At 38.2% G+C, this 17,997-nt stretch overlaps 1 protein-coding gene across 1 annotated transcript; it reads left to right on the top strand.

Moving 5' to 3' along the window:
* The first annotated feature begins 1,015 nt into the window (after positions 1-1,015).
* Positions 1,016-6,782, top strand: LOC106657120 (trypsin-1-like). The gene is made up of 5 exons (XM_014378437.2): positions 1,016-1,115; positions 5,059-5,230; positions 5,315-5,450; positions 5,692-5,799; positions 6,006-6,782. Exons 1-5 carry the CDS (start codon positions 1,055-1,057, stop codon positions 6,303-6,305), a joined length of 777 nt encoding a protein of 258 aa, XP_014233923.1. The 5' UTR covers positions 1,016-1,054; the 3' UTR covers positions 6,306-6,782.
* The last annotated feature ends 11,215 nt before the right edge of the window (positions 6,783-17,997 follow it).

Below are 17,997 nucleotides of genomic sequence, written 5' to 3'. Positions count from 1 at the left end.
ACATGGATCAAGTTTGATTAGACAATTAACATGTGCCTCGTTTACAATATCTTGATTATTGCCATACCTGATTTATTTGATCGTTCATGTGTGTATACGTCGATTGATCTATTTCGATTGAAAGTTGTGATAAACGAAACGTGAAGTGCGCCTCGCTGCAACGGTAGCACACAGCCACGCCGTGACGTTGATAAGTTTTATCGTCGTTCTCTATGCGCGCGTGTGGATTCGTTTTTCCCTTTTCATCGATTCTAATTGTTCAACCCAACCTATACACATACGTACAATGGGTTCGAGGCTATATATCCGAACTATATATTCCCGAACTATATTTATGGAAACTGATGAATTTCGTCTATACACGATGACGGAGGGGCCGAGGGACGACATGCATTTTCCGCTCTCAGTTATAATTGGTTGTAATTTTCCAACTAATCGATAGCAACGCATCGATCTTGCATTTCGCGGCGCTCTATTATCCGCTAGCTTCCCCAGACCTACCAAAGTGCATTTGTTGTGTTGCTGCTGCATATTTTGTCCCGCGCGAATGTGCGTGGGTGCGTGTGCGAAGGCAGGCGACTAACTCATTAACGCCAGCTGTAACAGCATTGATGAAATGCTACTACTGCGGGAAACGTAGCCAACCGCGCCCTACCCACCGCCCTAGTAATTAGAGAAAATAAATTACCTCGCGCCCGAAACTTCGTGTTTTAACCAGCTGCAATTATATATAGAAGTGCATAAACAAAAGAATAATTCAGTGGCTTCGCAAAGATGATGAAAAGACAATTGGAGCCCAAGACGCAATGGACTAGAAAAGTGCCACATTATTGCTGCGGCTCGTTGCATAGAGATAAAAGGTAGGATTTTTTGCAAGATTCTCGCGCTGATTAGCAGCGCGAATCGATTAGTGGAGCACACGCGAATGACAACATTCAAGTGTGCGTCATGTTGCGCTGCGTATATTTATGTTTGTTTCTCTGTTTACTATAAAATGACGCTACCAGCTTGCGGCCGCGCTCACTGATTTCAAACATACGCACGAGTAATCATCATGTCGATAATTGCGGTGGCTCTGTTGGCGTTTGTGCTTGCTGCTACTAACTGCAGCGCTGGTGAGTGTGTTGCTTATTTAATCAAGAGGTGCAGTAGCACCTAGCCGGCAAAGTATAAAAAAAAGTTATTAAAATATTTTTTTCAAAAAAAAAATTTTATGCAATAATTTTCATAAAATTAGGTTTATAAAAAAATATAATTATTAAAATAAATTTATTCCATTGAAATCCATTGAAATTAGCCTTATTAGCTAAGAAATGTCGGCTAGGTGCAGCGCACCTATTCAATACGTCGGCACGAGAGAAATAAAAAATGGTAGTTCTAGTTAGGGTACTTCTGGTATTCGAAGTGCTACCAGATAGGTATCATTCGATAGGGAATAGAAAATAATGAACTCATGAAAATTTTCAGATGATTTGGTGCATTGGATAAAAAGATAGAGCCATCCAAATTTTTTTTAGCATGAAAACACGTTTTTTTACTATTTTTTGTTCCAATTTTGAGTCAGCCACGAGATCTCGGGGAATACTTAACCGATCGAAATTCTGACGGTTAAGGAGATTTCGAAAGGTATACAGCTCTACTCCAATAGTTCACTCTCAAAATTTCTGATTTCCCGGAAAATTCCTCTTCTAAATCGATAATTTAGTGAAGTACCGTTTAGAGATTATGTTTCAAATATGTTTCAAATTTTGTTTTCATGTCAGCCACGAGATCTTAGCGAAAAAAAATTTTAACCAAATTCTGCCAGGTGATTCGGAAAGGTTTTGAGCTCTTTATCGATTATTAACTCGTGCGCTATTTTTGCGACAATGGTATGCATGAGAAATTGGTGTATCTGTTTTAAACACTAGTTCATAACGAATAATGAACGAATTGTAATTCTCAAAATCGATTCGTATGCGTAGTGCACGTACCGTTCTTTTACATATTATTCTATTATCGGGCAGTGCTCATATTAACTTTTCAATGACTTATAAATAAGTTTGAATCCCGGCAAAGTACACTCTTATTAACAACAATAGAGTTTTAATAGCAACATTAACGATAAAACATTTATTGTAATTTTTCACAAATCAATTATAACTAATATATTGGAATATCGAAATAATCGTCAAAGATGTACTTCTAATTATTTGATACAGTGTGACCTTTATAGATTTTTTAAGTGTTATTTACAACGGCTATAAAGATAATTCATTAAAATATTAAAATTTCTAAAAAATCGTCAAAGTTACATTTGATGATATTATCTGCCCATTAATCATGGAACAAGTCATAGTCAATAGCAATGTAACGGCTGTCGAGCCGCTACTTATTTTAAACTAGCGACCCCGTCGTGGCTTCGCCCACGTTCAATTTTTTTAACAAATTCGACTGTTTAAAAGATCTTAAACAGGCCACGTCAAGTGCGTAGTAGGAAATGTATAAGTTGAGTCCACACACTTGTAGAACTCGAATAGCGTAATAACACATGTACACATCAAATACAATGTATTCCGATTCACCGCGTGTAAAAAAAACATCTGCTTTCGGTCTTTTTTATAACCATTAACCGGGCAAGGGGCGAGCGAGCGCATGAAGTGGTAAAATACGAAAAAAATTCTGAACTCAAAAATTAATAAGCAAATAATGGTTTTAATATGATAGAAACCTGCGCAGTAGTATAATGAATACGTGGTAAAAATTTCAAGCCGATTGGACAAATAGTTTTTGAGATCATAAAGGACAAACAGACACCAGCTTCGCTTTATATATATAGATAATAGGGGATCTTAATCTGGCGGGGGAGAACGAATGGGTGGCAAATAAAAGCCGTATACCTTCTCCTGATTACAACAATTATACATTTATTTACGCGACACTTAAATGCTAATTACAAAGGTGATAGATCTTAAACTACTTAACATACAGCTACGGACGATTCGTGACAGTCTCGATGATGATGTAGGCGCTGGCTCTCGTGGCAGATGATTCTCCTTCTGCAGCTGGGCCCTTCGGTAAATGGCAGTCCTTACTTGTCGCTAGCGCACTCACTCGCAATTTATTTTAACACACGCGAATAATTCTAACTTGACAAATTTTATAATTCAAGACTGCGTACTGATAGCTAATATTACAAATCAGACTGACAAGAGCTCCGCGCACCGTATAAGTTGATAATAGAATCGCACAGAGGCCTCCGTGGGTCTTCAATATATACTACTAGATTTCGCATACAAAAATAGGAGAAAGTACCTGTCAGCACCTGCTCATCCGTGAGAACCTGACGACAGCTTTTACTAATTTTTACGAGTTTATTGGTCTTCCTGTTAAACCGACATCGCCTCAAATTTAATCAATGCTTTGCATGGCGTGTCTATTTCACACCTTTGTAAGAGGTGTAGATTTCGATGTTCTTTTCATAGAACTCGATGTTTTTACCAATTTTATAGTTTTGTTTTTCACTTAGCTTGATGTCGTCAGATCCCGTCGATTGAGGCTGGCGCGTCCTTTCGTAGAGTGAAATTTCATGTTTATCGTTATTTGAATATACATTATTTTTACGAATATTATAATTGTTTATAATAAAATAAGGGTGACGTGACAGCAACACTTTACTTATGCTGCACTCAGATTTTCAGTACGAAATATCACTTTGCGTACCCAGACCTTTTTGGATTACATGTAAACAAAATCAATCGAACTTGTAGAACAGAGGCTTTAATGACTTTTTATTCGTGTCCGTAAAATGTCCAATATAACAATTCTATTTTCTTCTGTATATAATTTAAAACTGAGCAACTTTATATTTCATCTTCTTATAATAATTTATAATACAAATATTATTTTTCACAAAAACAAGTTTTTCAATCGATATTTTTCAATTTCTGAACTATCTCTCAATGGAGAAAATACTCAAATTTTTATGGTAGAAAAATTGAGATAATTGTTTATGAGAATCATATTAAAAGTTTTTGTTCAATGTGAGTAAGTTTCACAGTTATCGGTATTATAAAATAGTCTATATTATTCAAATTCTAGCGTCGGCTTATTATGAATACAGATTAAATTTTTCACATGTATGATGCTGAAAAATACTTATTTTCGTATGATTCATGTAACTTTTATCAAATTTTATCTTCACTTTTAATGAAAAATGTACATTTCATTTCATTTATGTTGCAAAGAAATACAACATTTTTTCATAATTGGATATAAGAGCGAAATTATTCATACGGCTCCAATAGATGTAGTGACGATACTTGGTAGCCAATAAGGTCTAGACACGCAAAGTGATATTTCGTACTGAAAATCTGAATGCAGCATAAGCAAAGTGTTGCTGTTGACTATGACTTGTTTCATGATCAATAGGCAGATAATATCAACAAATGTAACTTTGACGATTTTTTGGCTGATGAAAAAGTTACATCAAAATGAAAAATTGTTTTCCTTTTGTATGATTATTTGTTTACTCTGTGCCTAAACTTAAACCATTATATTTATTTTGACACTTGCAGATTTACAGATTAAGATACTCGCCATCTAGTGGTAAAAGTTTAAAGTATTAATATTGAATTCACAGGTTGAAGATCCAACCTAAAATTTTTTGAAATTGCAGTTTAATTTTTATTTTGAGCTCGTCCAAAATACGCATTTGATATTTATAAAATAGTTCTATTTCTCTCCGTAAGTTATTGCTCGAGTGACAATCGTGTTGCGCCACTGCTAAATCATTACGGTTTACGGATAAAGGTATACTCGCCATCTAGTGGTGGAGTGTTAATTAAGAAGTGTTATAGTATTAAAAGTTGTTGAAAATTGATCTAAATTTTTTGAAATAATTTAATCAACGACAATGTATTTTAAAATATTTCAAATAGTCACTTTCGGTCGTTATACCATTATAATGTTGAGCATTTATACCAAGGAATAATTATGATAAAACAGTTAAATGATTCGCAAACGCAAGAATTTTCAAATCCATAGTGCACGTTTTTTATAATCTATTATTATATACAGGCAGCAAGTCAAGTTTGAACCTTTTATGGCCAAGTCAGAGGATAGTCGGCGGTGAGAAGACGGACATCGAGCAGCATCCGTTCCAGTTGAGTCTGCAGCGCTCGGGATTTCACTCTTGCGGCGCCTCGATCATCAGCAGAAAGTGGGTGGTCACGGCTGGGCACTGCGTCGGGTGAGTACAATTTTGCAATGTACAATAATTAAAAAAAGAAAAAAAAAAGCACAGCACGTATATCACGTTGGTGTCACCGCACAGAGCTCCGGAATCGTCGTACAGAATAGGCTCGGGCAGCACCAGTCGCTTCAACGGCACTCTGCACAAGGTCGCGAAAATCGTCCGACATCCCAAGTATGATTCTTTGGCCATCGATTTTGACATAGCAGTGATCAAAGTGAGTATAAATACGATGTATATCGCGCACGGTGGCACGCACGTACACAAAGGGCGGGGGGTCGAAGCGAGGTATTTCGTGATGAACTTTGGGGGCAGCCGCAGCCCGACATTGGTCACTAATGAAACTTTTGTTTGTTTCCTTCCTGCTTCTGCTGCTACTGCTGCTGCGTGGGATGACTCGGCTGGCTGGCCCTTGCTCACATTTCCACACACACACACACACATATCTACACACATAGATCGAAGACGAATTCGAGTATGGACCGAGCGTACGTCCAATCAAGCTACCGGAAAGGGAATTGCTCGCGGGCGAGCGAGTGAACATCACTGGTTGGGGCGCAACATCCGTAAGTAGAAAAAAAAAAAAATAAGAAAGCGAAAAAACAAGCTTAACGAGCAATTTAACCGAAGCTCACCGTATAAACCGTTCTCTTTTCTCATATTATTACCCTAAAACGACCTCGACCATAGATGGTCATCATCCTCTCCTCCTCTTTTCTACATATAAACGATTTCTCCCTTACGTCTCTCTTTAACGTCGTCGTAATTGCAGCAAGGAGGCTCGCTGCCGGACACTTTGATGAGGATCCAAGTGCCTATAATCGGCCGTAAGCGCTGCGTCGAGGCTTACAAGCAGGTCAAGCCCGTGACCGAGCGCATGATCTGCGCCGGCCAATTGAAGAGCGGTGGCAAGGACTCGTGCCAGGGCGACTCGGGAGGGCCCTTGAGCGCCAACGGCACGCTTTACGGTATCGTTTCCTGGGGTTACGGCTGCGCCAGACCCAATTACCCCGGCGTTTACACGAACGTCGTCTATCTGCGAAGTTGGATCACCAGCATTACCGGCGTTTAGTAAAGATAGTGATAGTAGTCGTTACGTACGAATATATAGGGGGAGCGATCTTGTTTTTATATGTATATGAAATTTTCAACTCGTCTTTTTAAGTTTTTGCTCCTTCATTCGTATACCCATGTATATATTTATAAGGTTGTACAGTGTGCAGAAAAAAGCGCCCTAAGGAGGTAAGGAGAAGGAGGGAGGAGAGAGAGAAGCGCGAGTTGCTGCACCGAGGCCGAGAAAATAAGAGAAAATATGACGAGAGTGCTTGACTGGTAGCTAAGCTCTTTACGATAGTTTCCGCAAGAGTTTGCTGCTGCTGCTTCAAGTTTTGCTGCTGCTGCTGCTGTGTGCAGTAGCTATATACCCCGTGCTCACTGCGACTGACGTAAAAAGAAGTAGTAGAAGAAAGTTATATAAATATCTTATAGAACAAGACTAAAAGCTGTTTATGCTCTCTCCATCTCTCTCTCTCTCTCTCTCTCTTCTGCTCTCTAACGCTGTTGGGNATATAAAATAAAAGTCACTTTTTGTGTAAAACAGATTTTTATACATATATACATCTCTACGTCGAGACGATGACAGCTTTTCTTTTTTTTACTTTTCCACATCTTCTACAGTTTCGCGCGTATGTGTGTGTATACATATTATTAGCCTCACGCGCGTGTATTAATGTTTGCGAAGCTTTTAAAAAGGGGCGGTAAGAGGATCTTCTCTTCCCTCCCTTCCTCCCTTCCTACTCTCTAAAAAGTTATATCGCAAAAGTTTTATTTATCTTTTACTTCTTTTTCAACAAATTCGCTTTTGAAATGCGCGAATGCGTCGGGCCGTCGATGCACGCAGTATACGCTGTGTACACGCGACAACAACAATCGATGATGAATCCAACACACACAGCAGCAGCACGATGCTTATAACTTGCAAAAAGAACAGAAAGAGAGAGAGAGAGAGAGAGAGAGAGAGAGAGAGAGAGAGAGAGAGCACGAGCGTTATCAAACCAGAACTATCTTTTGCGCGTGCGGCTTTTCTATTATCATCTTGCTTTCTCTCTCTCTCTGTCTCTCTTTCTCTCGCTTTAGTTCAAACTTGCAACGATTCAGCAGGCTCCTTATCTCGCCTCTCTCAGACCGGCTAAAACTCGATGTCGCAGAGCTAAGAGAGACAGAGAAGTTTTGGTTTTGGCTCTCCTGCGCGACTTTGTGTGTATTATCCCCGACGGAAAAAAATCGTTCAAGAAAAGTAAAAGTAATAACTACAACCATCCTATTAAATTGTAAAATGCAATAAAATGTAAAATTACTAGCGATTTCGGACAGCCAATCCATTAAAAAAAGCAGCATAAAATTACACTTTTTTACACTTTTTTACACTTCATTACAATTTCTTACATTTTCTTTAATATGCTATCCGCGTGTGATCGCATCAATCGCAGCAAGTGATTTTCGTGAAAAAATGTATTGATTTTTATGAATAAATTAAGAAAAATTATAATGGATATGTATATAAACCATATTCATTCATCTAAGTACTCCTCAGTACATCTATGATGATGTTATAAGGCTTTCTGCTGCATCAGAGTGAGTTCACTTTTTTCACGAAAATCACTTGCTGCGGTAATTCGATCATAAGCGGGCTGGCGTAGAATTTTAAATTCATAAGTAAAAATTGTAACATTTCAAATTATTATTACAGAATTTTATGTTTTTTACACTTTTTTACTTTTTCCATGTAACTTCAATGAACTTGAATTCATAGGGGTTTCATCTCTCTAATTATAGGTAAACAAATTTAATAAACTGCAATAGAAAGTAAAAAAGTGTAGAAAAAAGTATCACATGTCCGAAATCGTTAGTAATCTTACATTTTTTTACACTTTTTTACTTTTTATTACAGTTCACAATATTATTATGTACTTTATTTAAAAAAAAATTTCCGCTGGGGATAGTCCGCGTGGAGGTTTGGGATTGAATGAATGTACAGATACAGCTACGTGACGTCAACGTGTTCAAGATAGTTTTCGTATCCCTATCTCGTGCGTGTCTTTGCACATGCAAACGAGTGCAAGTGGCAAGAGCATACTATTTAATTTTTCATAATATTTGTAGTTTTGGGATAGCATGAATCTTTATCAGACTTTTTATGTCAAATTTACAAGTGCCACTCAGTGGATTGCTGGACATTGTGATGCTCCCTATGAAGAATAGCACGTTTTCATTTAAATTAATACACGAATGGGAGGGGGGGGGGGGGGGGATTCTTTTTAGGTAATGTCAATGACCTAGTGACCAAAAAATTACAGTTTAATAAATATTAAAAATAAAATTTGTAAATTTTCATTAATTGGTTTGCTTTTAGCGATTTTCCTTTTTTCAATCTATTGATAAGTACCTTTAAAATTAATTAATTAGTCGGCAATCTTTAAATGAATAACGGGTTAATTGTTGCAAAAAGTTTAAACCAATTTTCAACCACTATGAATGAGATTATAGTAGTTTAACCCTTCACCACTAGGTGGCGAGTACCTTTATCTGTTAATCTGCAAGCCTTAAAGTAAAAATAATTGTATAAGTCCAAGCAGGGTTTTAAAAAATTCATCTTGCCGTTAACGTAAATGAACAAAAATAGCAGAAAAGAGTCAGAGACACGATTTCCTCATTATTTCTAGTCAGATTTAATTTGCAGGAAAAAAAATTAAAGCTTCCTTCCCTCTGTATACGCATGAAAAATATACAGTGTAGCTTTTGCATGCAGACCCCACGATAGGGATGCAGACTAGCTCGACTAGCGATCGAAAATATGTGTGCTGCAGCTTGTGTATAGCACGTGCGAGCAACAACAACGTCCATATCTATATACCTGCATTTGTATCGATACCCCCTTTTCGAAAGCTTTTTCGTTCGCAACCGGCAACATACATGTGTGCAAAGCTTTTGCTCGCCTATCAATTTACGAGTCACCCCATGACTTTTGGTTGTTGTTGTTTTTTGACTCTTATATATCAGCCTTATCGGCACACGATAGCCCGTGAGGCCACAGAGGCTTTCGTCTTTTCATTAACTTGATTGTCTCTGGCTTGCCTGCACGCGTGGGTGATTCCCTTTTTTATTTGACGCGTCCAGAGCGAGGTGCGAAAAACAAAGCCACTTAAAATTTGTGTTTTGACAGTTTTTATCCTTATGGGTAATGTTACTTCACTTAATAAACTTTGGTTTATTTTTTTTTATTTTGAATACGAATAAATTTTTGAAACGTAGATCTCGCTTACTGACTTACATTCTAAATAAAAAATAAGTTTGAAGATAACTTCAATCATACTTTGTATCGGAGGGCGAGTATTACTTCCGCGTGATCTCATGGATCATGCAATGGGTAGTACTGTATAGCAATCGAAAAAGTTAGTTTAACCATAAAAAAAAATTGTTTTTTTCCCGTCGTTAATGGATTTGAAATCGAGCCTTTCACGTCACAAACAGACTCGCTGATCGAGACTTACTTTATAGTCGATATATAGTATCCCCTGCTGCACTGTAGCTCTCTCGCGAATGTACTACCACGTACGACGTTCGAGCTTCGAGAGAAAGAGAGAGAGAGAGAAATTTGATTTTTACTCCAAATCAAAATCAAGCCTCGCTCGCGCCCTTTTTTTCTATATATCTATTTTTTGCCCTCGCTGTACTTTTTCCCTCTATTGGATTTTTCTGTTGACTGTTAGTGCTTTTTCGATATTGTTGAAAAAATAAAAGGACATCCGGCCATATAGACGGAGTATAGCTGCAGCAGCGGTGCATCGAAGCAATATATAGCGTATACGACGAATACACACGTACAGATATACTTTGGACCGAGTCGAGAGAACGGCGGTAAAACGTGGTCGATATTGGATTTGACCACACATGCCACTTTCGCTTCTGTGTCGTTGTTGTTGCTTTTTTTCACTTCCATATATACGCAGGACTGGTGGTGCCCTGACGAAATTCGCAGGTCTTGGCTGCATATTTATACATATATAATATATATATATCTACGCTGCAGTTGCGCGCACAATAGCAAACAATCTATCGCAGCGCGTGCGCGCGCTTATCCCGCACGATGAATTTTATAAAGCATGACCGGCTGAAATCTGTGTATGAACATAAACACCGAGCGAAGCTCGCAGGCGCGCACAGGCACACTAGGACGAAAAGGAAAAATATATCTGAAAGCACGGCGCGCGCGCGCGTATTCCACTATGCGTGTATACATAATATATAGTCGATAAACAAACGCAGGGTTGAGGGGAAGGGGATAGGTTGTATGCGTGTCTCGCAACATACACACACACACACACACACACACACACACACACACACACACACACACACACATATCTGTGCTGTACGCGCGCGCGACAGCAGCAGCGCGGCAAAAATGCGAGAGCGAAAATACATCGAAGCCTCCAGCGGTTTAATATACAAGCTTTATACGATGGGATATGGAAAATGATAAAAGCTCTCCCACTTTTGCGTATAAATACACGTGTGAGCTGCAAGCTCACATTTACACAGGCGCACACATACGCGTACACACAGAGACAGGCAATAAAATGAGAAGCCAGGCCAAAGGAAAAGGATAGAGAGCAATGCCAGGCACGCTGCAGCTCGACGCCGGAACAGCGAGAGAGAAGGATATATGTGTACATGGGAAGATAGGCTCGGTAGTGCACACGCGTGCGAGAGAGGAACTATATTATACTCTCGTACGAGATACTATCTCGACGCCCGCGATATAGTCATAAACAGGCGTTTTCTTTCCTCTCGCTTACTCTTCTATTCTTTTTTTATCCCTCCGCGTACTTCGTTTGTTATTTTGCACGACGGACGCGTGCTGTGCTGTACGCAGCGCTCGATATCTCGAAGCCATTTTTTCTTCCATTTTTTTCATCGTCATATACAGATCGAGCTTGCGCAAGCGAGAGCGTATAGAAAGACCAAATCGCAGCTGAGCGTGACACACGAGAGCGCGCGCCCGCGTCTGACTACGGCAATATAGTATGCGTATATCGCGTACGCGTATACCTGACCCGATCGCGCAACTGCTCGTAAATCAACGCACGTGTATAACCCCTGCGAGCTTGCATATACGTCGTACACACATACACATGCATACACAAGCTCGCGCTTGAACTAGTTGGCGCACGCCTATCTCTGCATGAACTAAAAGCAGTGGTGAGCTTGCGAGCTTGCGCGAGACGAAGAAGTGAAAAAAAATTTTTTTTTAACCCCGACATGCTGCTATTGCATCGGCGGGGTGGCTGAATTACCAGTATATATGTACCTAAGGTATTTTTTTTCCTCTTCTCTTTAATATCGCTGGTGTACAATAGTACTCGAAGCACTGATGCAGGTAAACAAAGAATGGGATGAAAGCTTAATATTAGTCAATAAGTTATTAATTTTTCTTCTATTTTTGCATAAAATAGAAGAATAATATTTGTTTCCATGGCTTCAATCATAACAGCGTAAATCGAGATGACTTACATATGTCTTTTTGACGATGTGGCGAAAAATAAACCCATGTTATCCATCATAAAAGCTTTTTATGAGATTGCAGAAGCTGCAGAAGTATACGATATGTATCGTTCGTGGAAGCTCTTGCTGAATCGAGCTTTCTAAGCAAATTCGCAAGCTCTTCGATTTCAGGAAGCGATCGAGATGATAAAATGTTTCGTTCATGAGTCGAGTACTTTTGCATACTGATTTTCAGCATTATATCGATACTTCGGCGTACTTTCGCATTTGCGAACATATAACACGCGTATCAAAGTAAAAATGAGAAAAATTAATTTATCGCGATCGACTTGTGCTGATCAGCTGAACGAATAATAATTGTTACACGCGTCACTGTCAGCCACTCTACTGAAAACAAAAGCCTATTTAACGAGTACAGCGAATCTATCCGTGGCTGCTGCTCGCTCGACTAGCTAGCCGATTCCGCCCCCTCGAGCTTGCAGCAGGTCTCACAGTATTATTATATATAAACGCGGTAGGCCAGTTGTATATGAATGACAATAACAAAGAAAAAGAGAGAGAGACAGAAGAGGAAATAAAATTGATGGGTATGCATCTCAAGAGAGAAAAAAAGAGGAAAAGAGAGAGAGAGAGAAAGAGAAAACATGATATCGTTAGAGAGGTAGCAAGCGAAGCAGTGGAAAAGCTGATGCGAAACGTCCGATATTATTTTCCGTCTCTGATTTGCCGCACATCTCACAGGGTATTTGTGTGTGTGTGTGTGTGTGTGTGTGTGTGTGTGTGTGTGTGTGTGTGTGTGTGTGTGTGTGTGTGTGTGCATGTGTGCGTATGGATTGGGAATGCTGTATACGTCAGTATACATATACTACCAATACACAGAGCTTGCTAGGGGTCTATATAGATATAAGCAATTCGTCTGTCAGTGTTGAAATTTTCCAATTTCACGGAGATTGCAGTCGGAACCACGTTGTTACTCCACTGCTAGAGCTATATACACACTCACGCAGAGGCAGAGGCCACTGTACGCACACACACACGCACATACATACACACAAGCGCGCACAGATGACTGTCGGTGAGCTTGCACTCTGCAACAGCAGTGGCAGCTCACCGATCTGGGCATATATATACCATACACGTATAGCTATATGTATAAGACGGAGAAGGAAAACTAGCTGTTAGCGTTCTGTATATAGGTATACGTATTTATGAGAAAGCGAGAAAGAGAAAGAGGGAGAAAGAAAAAGAAGGAAACAGACGTCCTCCCATGTGCACGCATGCTTGAGTCTACGATCGGACTCTCTCTCTCTCTCACTGTATCGATTCTTTCATAGCAAATAGACTTTTTTTCGGGGGCTTGGCGCTCGCATAAAACGCTTCTCTTATTTATTTATTTGTCGGTAGTCTAGCTCGGAGTCGTATACGCATGTAATGCCATATCCGCTCGAAAACCACAACGTAAATTTATACGTACACACATTTATACACACTGGATCTGCTCGAAGTACTCGAGGCTTTATTGTAAAAGTATCGGTGGGCTAGCGCGACGGCCCAAGCGATCTGTCTCGAGGCAACGATGTAAAAAGCTTCTTTGTATCCAGACGGGCCTTTTGTAAAAGATGTGCTTCAATTCCGCGTGTATAAGCGAGCACGTCAAAATTTCACCGAGTCAAAAGAGAAGATTATTGAGTCGGATGTGGGTATGATTATAATCTTTTGAAATTAGATATTACAGAAAATTTTATACATGAGCAGAAGAATTTTCAAGGAAATAGTCTTGAACGAATGACGGGTTAATCGGTTTTGGATGAATACGGCGTAAAGATGTACTTACGGTATGTAGTTTATCGAAATCAAACGATAATTTCAACCATCATTTGATGTATTCAAGGCCACGATTTTGTTTTTGCGTACTGATAGGAAGAAAGTTCTCGAGGAAAGGTTTGATTGATAATTGAAATATTGAAAAATCAGTTCATCAATACTTGAAAGAAAGAATAAAACAAACAGCATATTTATTGTGAGCTCGGAAGTCTTCGTTGCGGCTAATGGTATCGGTACAAATCTTGTGCTGCTAGGGTTTACACCGGTTGTGCGGTGAATTCATGTGAATTTTCAAGGTTTGACGATACCCAAATAATTTGTGACAAATATCACAATTAAAGATTTTGCTCCGATGATGCAAAATATTTATGTGAACCAAGAGAGCATCTTTTCGTCCTAATGATTTATGACAAATATCGTATTCAAAGGGTTTGCTACAATCATGCACTAAACTTATGTGCTTGCTGAGATTACCTTTTTTTCCAAATGATTTTTGACAAACTTCACAGGGGTTGATCCGATGATGTACTGAATTTATATTTTTCTTAAGGTCACACTTGTATCCAAATGATTTGTGACAAATATCACGTTCAAAGGGCTTGCTACAGTGATGTACTGAATTTATGTGTTTCTCAAGGTTATCCTTGTATCCAAATGATTTGTGGTAAATCTCACATTTGAAGAGTTTGATCCGATTATGTACTAAATTTATGTGCCAATTAAGGGAAACTTTTTGTGAAAATGATCTGTGATAAATCTCCCACTCCAAAAGTTTGGTTCTTGAATAAACGGTATTAATGTGCATTTCTAGGTCACTTTTTCGGAAAAAGGTTATGTGACAATTATAACAGGTTGAATGGATATGCCTATTCAAACTTGCATTTTCTTTACAAGTTTTTTGAAATATTTTGCGTTCTAAAGAGAATTTGGTTTGAGTAGTAAAAAACTAAGATTGTGTAATAGTTTTTGATATTGAAACATGTAAACATAATTAAAATAATTAAGCTTACCGATGATTCGCAAAACGTGTTTTTTTCGAAGTTTTTAAATTTACTAGAGTTTATCGAATAGAAATTGTAATCGTCACCGATATCTGACCAAGTATCATTCGGTTCTTCTATCATTCTGAAGAAAAATCAAGATTTATCAAGCGATAGCTTTAGAAGTTAATTTATGTTCAAAAAATATTGTACCTGATTATGTCCTTTTGACCCTAAATTACTAACTTGATTTTATGGTTTTACTGTGAATTTTCACGAATTACACTGAGAAAATATTTGAGGTTAAGCGACTCGAGTAGCCAATACTGTATGCACCTCGATTTTAGACTAAGACTCCCTTACTGGTATGATTTTTAAATACTTGGTCACTGTAGGAATTTCACTTTACACTGGCGACTGAACGTGCACTACTCGTATATTAGCGAGGTTATACTACGATTGCGATAACTCCTTGGCGATGCTTTCCACCTCCAATGTCGACTGGACATACGCAGTTAAGTACTGCGATATGTAGAGGGACCCACTTGTTATTAGAACTACAACGAAATTGTAATGAGGATTGCACTCATCCAGGCGCGCAGTTATCTTACAGATATGTGCCATGTATGCGAAGAAACAATTTTAGAACACTAAAATATATCTATGAACCCATACCGATATAATGTACTGCACATACAGTATTGTACATATGATATTCGAAATGAAGTTCAATTAGTCGTTGAACCTGCAAAGGTGCTAAAATAACTGTGACAATCAAGTCGTTAATGAAATGACACATGTTTCCCTATTTTTTATTTATTCATCTTAAACAGGGTAGGAGTATTTATTAGTTTCCGATTGAGTGATCGAGCATGGCCTTTGCACGCACAGCCAGCACTTATTGAAAATAAAAAAAAAATATTTTGTTTAAACAAACAAAAATAGTATGAATAAGTCAATAAAATTTTTTTCAGGCGAAACAAATGTAAATAATTGATTCAATCAGATGGTACATTTGTGGATGAAAATCATCGAACACATGCTATGATAAAAAATCCCATTCAATAATTGAATTTGAAAAATCCCGATTTCAAGGTACGATTTTAAAGCCTCGAATAGTGCGTTTTTCGAAAAATAATATCGAAACATTGTTTAATCAAATTGAATACAGAGAGTTATAAAAACAAGCTCTCTCTGGCTTAGCTCCGAACGATTAATTTTTTCAAAATTCAATTACATCACGCAAGTTGTGATGGTGCACGAGAAGTATAATTCTTCCCAATCATACCGAAATTAATTTTTCCATTCAGTCTCTCGTCGCGCAATCAATGCAGAAAATAATCTCGATCAAACGAATCACTTGATTTTTCACGCTCGCAACTCTCGAGTGTTTACGCGGGATCACCAGACACAAGTTAAAATATAATTACAAAGCCGTAAGCTTTCGCTGCTCGCAATATACAAGAAGGATACAGGTACAAATTTGTTTTTCACTTACTCGCGCGGGATTTTCAATTTCGCGTCTGTATATATATTTATTATATGCGTGTGCGCGCGTACGCGAGTCTTTCCTACGGGATTTGCCTCGCGAAAGCTCGCGCTTATAGTTTACCCATACACATACTATAAGGCAGTACACTCTATAGATAAAGGTTGACACGAACGTCGTTCACGCTGCACACGCGGTATACACGCGAACTGCATATAATAGAAAGAAAGAAAGAAGAGCTGAACACGAACAACGAATAAAGAGAACGGTTCAGCTGCTGCGCATTCAGTACAGTGTGCTTGCAGTATGCAGCCTGCAGGCCTCGAGGGAGAAAGAGAGCTAGCTAGCTAGCTAGCTCGCGAAGAAGAAAAAACTTGCCCTGGAATAAACGAGCGGCAACTACTATGTTTGAGAGAGAGAGAGAGCTCCACACAAACAGAGCGCTGTAAATGCACCTACGGACACACACCCACAATAACGCATACAGTTACGGGCGTATAAATACAAAAAGTTGCGTCTGATTATTTTATGCCCTCCTCGTCCCAGCGTTTTCTCTGCAGTGTTATATTGTGTATACTATAACTGGCCCTCGAGAGCTAAAGAGAGAGAGAGAGAGAGAGAGAGAGAGAAAAAAAAGGTAAAGGTACGCGTATATATGAGCAATTCCAGAATTTAGTTTCGAATTTTTCGACTAAAAACGGAACAATTTTTTTTCGTTGGACGCATACTTTGAACATTGGGTATTGTTCTTGAAGGTCCTAGGAAGCTAAAAAAATGCGTGAACAATCGAAATTTTAATAGGTAATTTTTTTATAAGCATTTGTGTTCCGAGGAAAAATAATTAGTGCAGGCAAAACGCGCGCTCCATTATCCACCGATCAAAACTTTTCTAATTCGCTGGTAAAACTACTAGTGACCTTGAAAAAATAATCGACACATGTATTTTGAAAGATTTTTACATGCTCTTTCCGATGGTGACCTTAGATTTTTCGAAAAACGCATTATATGGCCAAAAAAACGGCTCAAAAGTCAAGCGTATTTATACAAAAAAAACACTTTTTTGAGCTATAAGCATATATATTAGGGTGGTCCACTTTTTCAAAAATTTTTTGTATCTCGGGGGATCCATCGGAATCAGAAAGTTTGAGGTTTAAAATGAATTTTCCCGTAAACTAGAACTCAAAAAAATGATTTTAGATGGTGTCGATGGATTTTTGAAGTTTAAAAACGAGCTCCAAAAAAGAAGCAAAATCGGGCTATCATTCGATTTATTTCAAACTCTGTTTAGAGTGTAAAAATAATCTTGACAATACATTTTCTTATGTGTTTTTGTCTGCAGAATCGAATGCCGTAGTCAGTTTTGACCTAGGAGCACAATTTCATTCAAAAAAATACACTTTTTCGATCGTTCTTTTTCGCAAATTCCGCAAAGTTCATTTTCGAGCGAGTGGCAAATGAACAAAAAAAATCTAAAAAAATTTTTGACACCACCAAAATTTAGGATTTTTTATGACGAATCCAATGGTATAAATTAGTATACACTTTGAAATTATTTTAATGCAGAAAAATACAACTTTATCCCAAAAAACGACATTACGAAAAATTGAAAAATCGAAAAGTGTATTAGTTTCTTCCAGGAAATGGCTAAGTAGAATCAACTATGGAAAAAATTGCATGAAACTATCTGATAGGTTTTTTTCTCACCTTTCCAACGCCGGTTTCAGAAGTTAAAAATTCGCAAGATTCGCTGAGATACAGCTATTTTTGTACGATGCATTTTTTAGCTTAAATTCTGCTTCGCTGGTTTTTTAATGAATAGAGCTAGCTCAGAATTATTGAATTTTAAGCCTAAAAAATGCATCGTACAAAAATAGCTGTATCTCAGCGAATCTTGCGAATTTTTAACT

The sequence above is a fragment of the Trichogramma pretiosum genome, unplaced genomic scaffold, assembly GCF_000599845.2.
Source record: "Trichogramma pretiosum strain Unisexual culture from Peru unplaced genomic scaffold, Tpre_2.0 scaffold14, whole genome shotgun sequence".
Classification (NCBI taxonomy): domain Eukaryota; kingdom Metazoa; phylum Arthropoda; class Insecta; order Hymenoptera; family Trichogrammatidae; genus Trichogramma; species Trichogramma pretiosum.
Note: the sequence above shows the minus strand (reverse complement) of the source record. Positions and strands in the feature narration are given on the sequence as shown.

What these genes read in the sequence shown, in the direction of transcription:
- LOC106657120 (XM_014378437.2), top strand. Translation starts at nt 1,055, where the DNA reads ATGTCGATAATTGCGGTGGCTCTGTTGGCGTTTGTGCTTGCTGCTACT. An exon ending in ACGGCTGGGCACTGCGTCGG is followed by an intron (nt 5,231 to 5,314) that starts GTGAGTACAATT and finishes GTCACCGCACAG; the next exon opens with AGCTCCGGAATCGTCGTACA. An exon ending in TTGACATAGCAGTGATCAAA is followed by an intron (nt 5,451 to 5,691) that starts GTGAGTATAAAT and finishes CTACACACATAG; the next exon opens with ATCGAAGACGAATTCGAGTA.